This window comes from Eurytemora carolleeae, unplaced genomic scaffold (genome assembly GCF_000591075.1).
Source record: "Eurytemora carolleeae unplaced genomic scaffold, Eaff_2.0 scaffold2180, whole genome shotgun sequence".
Classification (NCBI taxonomy): domain Eukaryota; kingdom Metazoa; phylum Arthropoda; class Copepoda; order Calanoida; family Temoridae; genus Eurytemora; species Eurytemora carolleeae.
In genome coordinates, this window is record NW_019402098.1 from 45,080 (window position 1) to 51,462 (window position 6,383).

Consider the following 6,383-nt stretch of genomic DNA (forward strand, 5'->3'; position numbering starts at 1 on the left):
CCCACTTATTATTCGATAAAGTTTTTAAAGCATAAAGTGAATCATGCATATAGTGCTTTGAAGGTCACATGATGTCCATATGTTTCCTGTGTACTCTTTAGGTTCAATATTCATTGTTCATAAGTTATTGGGTTTGCTATCAGCTGATATGTAATAAAACTATCAGCAAATAATATATAAAACTATCAACTGATATTATATTAAACTATCAGCTGATATTTTATAAAACTGTCAGCTAATATTATATGACACTATCAGCTTAATTTATAAAAAACTATCAGCTGCTATTAAATAAAACTATTAGCTGATATTTTATAAAACAATTAGCTGATATTTTATAAAACTGTCAACTAATATTATATAAAACTATCAGCTGAATTTATAAAAAACTATCAGCTGATAATGCATTAAGCTATCAGCTGATATTATATAAAACTATCAGCTGATATTATATAAAACTATCAGCTGATATTTTATAAAACTATTAGCTAATATTATATAAAACTATCAACTGATATTATAGAAAACTATCAGTTGATAATATATATAACTATCAGCTGTCATTATATAACTATCAGCTGATATTATATAAAACTATCAGCTGAAAATGTATTAAACTTTCAGCTGATATTATATAAAACTATTAAACTATTAGCTGATAATTTTTAAAACTATCAGTTAATACTTTGAAAAACTATCAGCTACCTATCAGCCGAAGCCAACTGCCCCAAGTAGAGAAGATCTGATTCAACTAGTCGTGCACCGGTGGACTCATCACCTAATCAGCAAAATATATTATTCAGGGTGTCCCAATTTAAATGTAAAAAGAGGGTGTCCCATTTAAACGTATAAAAAAATAAACGGTGTCCCAATTTAAATATAAAAAATAGAGGGTGTATCAATTTAAATGTACAAAAAAACAGTGTCCAAATTTAAGTATAAAAAATAGAGGGTGTCTCTTTAAAAGTTTAAAAATAAACAGTGTCCAAATTTAAATGTAAAAAAACTGTGTCCAATATAAAATGTAACATAATAAACGGTGTCCCAATTTTAAATGTAAAAAAAAGAGTGCCCAATTGTAGTGTAAAACAATAAAGGGTGTCCCAATTTAAATGTAAAAGAAATAAAGAATGTCTGAGTGAATATTGGAGTTAAGAGAGGACTTAAAAACTGTTGTTAATTTCTACATCTGCCCTCCAAAGGCGCCGACAGCAATGTGTTAAACTCCCTAAAAATAGGCTTTTCAGGACCTTTGGGAATCTCATGCTAAAGTTAAGTCTATACCTATTGCCTGTATAAATCACAAACAAAATTACAAAGTTTGTTCACATACATTATATCTTCAAATCAGTATCAATTTATAAATAGGATCTAAGCACTCGCCACACCCCCACAAAAATTTTTAAAAATTATTTTTTTAGATTTTAAAAAGGTTTTTATGAAAGATAATCTTTGATAATTTTTCTTTTAAGTTTCGACTAGTTCATCTATAAGAATTATAAAACTTAAGTTTCGACTACTTCATCTATAAGAATTATAAAACTTCTAATTGATTAAAGGAGAAGAGTTTGACACGAGTTTTCCTTTTGAGGCTTACATCTGTCTTTTGTCTGGGTGTCTGTTTGTACGTTTGTATCCAATAAACGTCAACACGGCTAAACCGATCAGGCCCAAATTTTGTGTGGGACCTTACTTGGCCCCAGGGAAGGTTTATGGCCAATCAGACTTTAANTTATTTATACACACATTGACTCAACCAATACTGAGTTCATTACACAATTTTTCTAAAAAGTTTCTGCTCTGAACGGGAATTGAAAAAGATTATCTTTTAAGGAAACTACCAAGTGTCCTTTTTGGGGTGTATATATTTGTGTAGATTTACATCAAGAAGTACCATTAATTTCTTTAAAAATGTATTGTTATCTACAAAATTGTCTGACCCCTTTCGTGAAACCACGTTTCCGACACTGGGTTTTATAAGGATACTCTGTCATAATCTCTGGTTTCTGGTTTCACTTTTTTATGTATGTTTGCGACAATAGTTATGGGTCTGTAAATGTTTATGCTTCCGAGGTTGGGGACGTTAACCATGTTTTATATTGTCTTTTTTTTACCTTTAGTATCAATCTTGTTAATTGATTCTTCAATCTTCTTGTAGGAAACTAGAATACGTTTCAGAACCTAGAATACAAGAATACGTTTTAGAACCTAAAATACAAGAATACGTTTTAGAACCTAGAATACAAGAATACATTTTAGAACCTAAAATACAAGAATACATTTTAGAACCTAGAATACTAGAATACGTTTTAGAACCTAGAATACAAGAATACTTTTTAGAACCTAGAATACAAGAATACGTTTTAGAACCTAGAATACTAGAATACGTTTTAGAACCTAGAATATAAGCAAATGTTTGAGAACCTAGAATACAAGCATACAATTTAGAGCCTTGTACCGGAATAAATTTTATCAATGGACATAACAGTCGTCGTCGTATTTATCAATACAAAGAAAACTAATTTTATTTTAATCTTGATTTTAACCAAGGTTTGAAATAGATTTAATACACATAAATATGGAAACAAGAGAAACTGCCAATTAACAGATTATTTTAATGTTGTAAACTTGTAATTTGAATAAAACTCGTTAAAAATCAAAGCCTAAACGGAAAAGTCGTCTTTATGATATTAATATAAGCGCCGAGCACTGTATATTGTTTACAAACCTGGTAGTTATAAATGGGATTGCCTACTATTTTATCCACCATGAAATCTTGGGAACAGTTGGCTTCGGGGCACTCTGCCGCGTAGATCTACAATAATACAGAGTTACCCTCAAGGAATGAGACTTCAGAGACGACTGTCCGGGGACTTTGCAATAGTTTTCCGCTCACTCATGTCTTCCTCCAGCTTTAATCTAGTCGTATATTTAGAAAACACACCTTTCTAAAAGTCATATGATCCGCGCCGCCACGGAACAAAACGTACTGTATATGCATTCAGTTGTACCGTCCAATCGGGCTACCCAGTAAAAGACGACCCAGCACGTTCTATGCAAAAAAATTAAGCCTGGCAAGATCTCAGTTAGTGGGAAATCTTGTGAATTACAATATCTAAAGAAATCTCTCAAAAAACATTCAATCGTTGTTTCGCTAAGGTATGAAACATAAAAGAAATATTTTATGCTCGGTTAAGAACATATTTAATAATGTTCAGATTCTCTCTACACGATCTATTGAGCAGGATTATTTGTTGAGATTCAGTTGGAACTTGAAAGAGAAAAATGCTGCCTCGTATAGAAAGATAAACAGACAACACTCACGAAACTAGAATTCATTTTGTTTTATTTTCCAAGCTTAGAGAAAACAGAATAGGTTTCTGACATTTGTACATTTACCAAAACTTTCTCTCCGAGTTAACATTTAAGCGTTAGTAAATTAAAACTCTTAAAATTATTATTTTTCTCTTTCTTTGTTCTTTCAAGTTTTTCATTAATCAAATTTTAAAAACCTGAATAAATGTTTTGAACCTTTATTAAAGCTGTTACTGCTAACTCTGTATATTTTTATTCGCTTTGAAAGAGAAGAATTGTTGAGAATAGGAATAATATAAAAAAGAAATGGTTTGTAATAAATGTTATTGCAAAAGTAAAAAATGACATCAATATATGTTTTTATTTGTCGTTTATGTACATTTCAACTATAATTCATTTCTTTTTCCCTGTCTCTTCTGCATAACTCCGTATTTTATTTTAAATAATCATCATTTTGATTTAAGATTTAAGTTTTTTTTACAAAGATTTCAATTAATCCCCATGATGCCCCCGGCATAAGTTTAATTTTTGGTTACCACTAAGACACCCATCCTTCATACATTTCTTCTTTCCTTTATTTCTTCTTTCCTTTATTTCTTCTTTCCTTCATTTCTTCTTTCCTTCATTTCTTCTACTTTCCTTCATTTCTTCTTTCCTTCATTTCTTCTTTCCTTCATTTCTTCTTTCTTTTATTTCTTCTACTTTCCTTAAATCATCATTTTGATTTAAGATTTAAGTTTTTTTTACAAAGATTTCAATTAATCCCCATGATGCCCCCGGCATAAGTTTAATTTTTGGTTACCACCCACCCTTCCTTCATTTCTTCTATTTTCTTTCATTTTTTCTTTTCTTTTATTTCTTATTTCCTTCATTTCTCATTTCCTTCATTTCTTCTTTCCTTCATTTCTTCTTTCCTTTATTTCTTCTTTCCTTCATTTCTTCTTTCCTTTATTTCATCTTTCCTTTATTTCTTCTACTTTCCTTCAGTTCTCCTTTCTTTCATTTTCTTTCCCTTACTTTCTTCTTTCCTTCATTTCTCCTTTCTTTCCTTTCTTTCTTCTTTTATGGTTTCTCCTTTCTTTCCTTCCTTTCTTCTTTCATTGATTTCTCCGTTCTTTTCTTCCTTTCTTCTTTCATTGATTTCTCCGTTCTTTCCTTCCTTTCTTCTTTCATTGATTTCTCCGCTCTTTTCTTCCTTTCTTCTTTCATTGATTTCTCTTTTCTTTTCTTACTTTCTTCTTTCATTAATTTCTCCTTTCTTTCCTGTCTTTCTTCTTTCATTCATTTTTCCTTTCTTTTCATTCATTTCTCCTTTTTTCCTTTCTTCTTTCTTTCCTTCATTTCTCCTTTCTTTACCTTATTAACCTCATGAGTATACTTGTGAATATTATCCAAGGAGTTCTGGAGCTGGTTGGAGAACTCCTTCAGGGTCTTCACCAGCTCCATCTCATGCAGCACCTGCATAGAGTATCATTATTATCATTGTTATCATTGTTATCTCTATTAATATCATAGTTTTTTTCTTTTTCTAATTATCATGGTTTTCATTATTTTCATTGTTACCATTATTCTCATTATTATAACTTTAACTTTTTTATAATCCTCATTTTTTTTTTCAACATTATTATTATCAGTATTAGTATTTTTATTATTATTATTACTATTATCATTATATAATTACAGAGTACAGAATAGAAATGTTGATTTTACTTTATCATTATTCTTGTTATCATTGTTATTTTTCTTATTGATATTACTATGATAATTTTTATAATGACTACAAAAAATTTAAAATTATCAACAAAATAGATTATTTTACAAAACAATGCACAACAAAAAACACTAGCATTGTTTTTATTTGTATTAATATCAATTTTGCACATTTATATTAGAATAAATATTTTCCTAGTTAGCTTGATACCTTCTCATCCCAAGCTGCTGTAAATACTGTGCATAGAAAATGCAAAAGAATAATTTTCAACTTCATTATTTAACTTTATTATTCACAGTTGCACTTGGGACTAACTTATATCAAAGTGTGGATTAATGCATTTTTTTAAAAAAGGTTTTAAAAACCTTCGAACAATTTACAGTTTTGATTTATGAATATAGATTTACATCTTGTTTCAACTATAGTTTTATTATCTGTCATCTTTATGTTTATTATTCCACAACGTATTTTCGACGGCTTTAAAAATACGTAGATATTTTATAGTCCTCATGTTTTCCCCTCTAATTTAAACCATCCCCTTCGCATTGTTGCCACTTGTTTAATTTAACTAAAAAACTTTCTTTTTATCACTTGCATTTCCTGCTATTCATTCACACATTGGAACTGTGAAAACTATGGCATGAAGAACCAACAGTAGCGAGGGGGGAGGGGGAGGTTTTTCAGTCTGTTAGCGAGGGGTGGAAGGCAGATTCTGTTTACCAAATTCTGAACAGAAAGTAAGATTGATTAATAAGTTTACAAAAAGATATTCGGAACAATGAATTTAAAAATAAGACTGAACAAACAAGCAAATCAATCATAGTTGTCTGCGAAGTGTTATTTTTTTATTCACACTGTTTTAAAATTTTAAAAAGCCTACACACCCACCTGTCAATATACAATCCCAACCCCTCCTGTCTCCTCTCCACGGTAAACATTTATTATATAGTTCAGTCTAGTTTGAATGTAACTGCGTCTATATGTAGAAAGTTACTAATACTATAATTGTACTTATTTGTAGTATAAAACTAGTATTAGATACAGAGAAGTAAATTCAAACCAATCAAATACATTTATGGATTTAAAAGTTTATGTGTTGTGTTGTGTTGTCTTATGTTGTCTTGTCTTGTTTTGTCTTGTTTTGTCTTGTCTTGTCTTGTTCTTGTCTTGTGTTGTCTTGTGTTGTCTTGTGTTGTGTTGTCTTGTGTTGTCTTGTGTTGTCTTGTGTTGTCTTGTTTTGTCTTGTTCTTTTCTTGTCTTGTCTTGTGTTGTTTTGTTGTTTTGTCTTGTCTTGTCTTGTGTCTTGTCTTGTCTTGTCTTGTCTTGTCTTGTCTTGTATTGTCTTGTCTTGTCTTGT

The 6,383-nt window shown here is 30.1% G+C and overlaps 1 protein-coding gene across 1 annotated transcript; it reads right to left on the minus strand.

Annotated features, from left to right (window-relative positions):
• Positions 1-1,163: 1,163 nt before the first annotated feature.
• On the minus strand, positions 1,164-5,343 carry LOC111717824 (uncharacterized). The gene is made up of 5 exons (XM_023493270.1): positions 5,237-5,343; positions 4,672-4,773; positions 2,729-2,815; positions 2,115-2,181; positions 1,164-1,228 (listed from the first exon to the last, which is right to left on the minus strand). The coding sequence occupies exons 1-5, from the start codon at positions 5,300-5,302 to the stop codon at positions 1,164-1,166; spliced, it is 387 nt and encodes a 128-aa protein (XP_023349038.1). The 5' UTR covers positions 5,303-5,343.
• Between the last annotated feature and the right edge of the window lie 1,040 nt (positions 5,344-6,383).

Coding starts and splice junctions, on each gene's coding strand:
- LOC111717824 (XM_023493270.1), bottom strand. CDS start 5,302: ATGAAGTTGAAAATTATTCTTTTGCATTTTCTATGCACAGTATTTACA. Junction 4,774..5,236: donor CAGCAGCTTGGGATGAGAAG/GTATCAAGCTAA, acceptor TACTCTATGCAG/GTGCTGCATGAGATGGAGCT. Junction 1,229..2,114: donor TAACAAGATTGATACTAAAG/GTAAAAAAAAGA, acceptor GCCTATTTTTAG/GGAGTTTAACACATTGCTGT.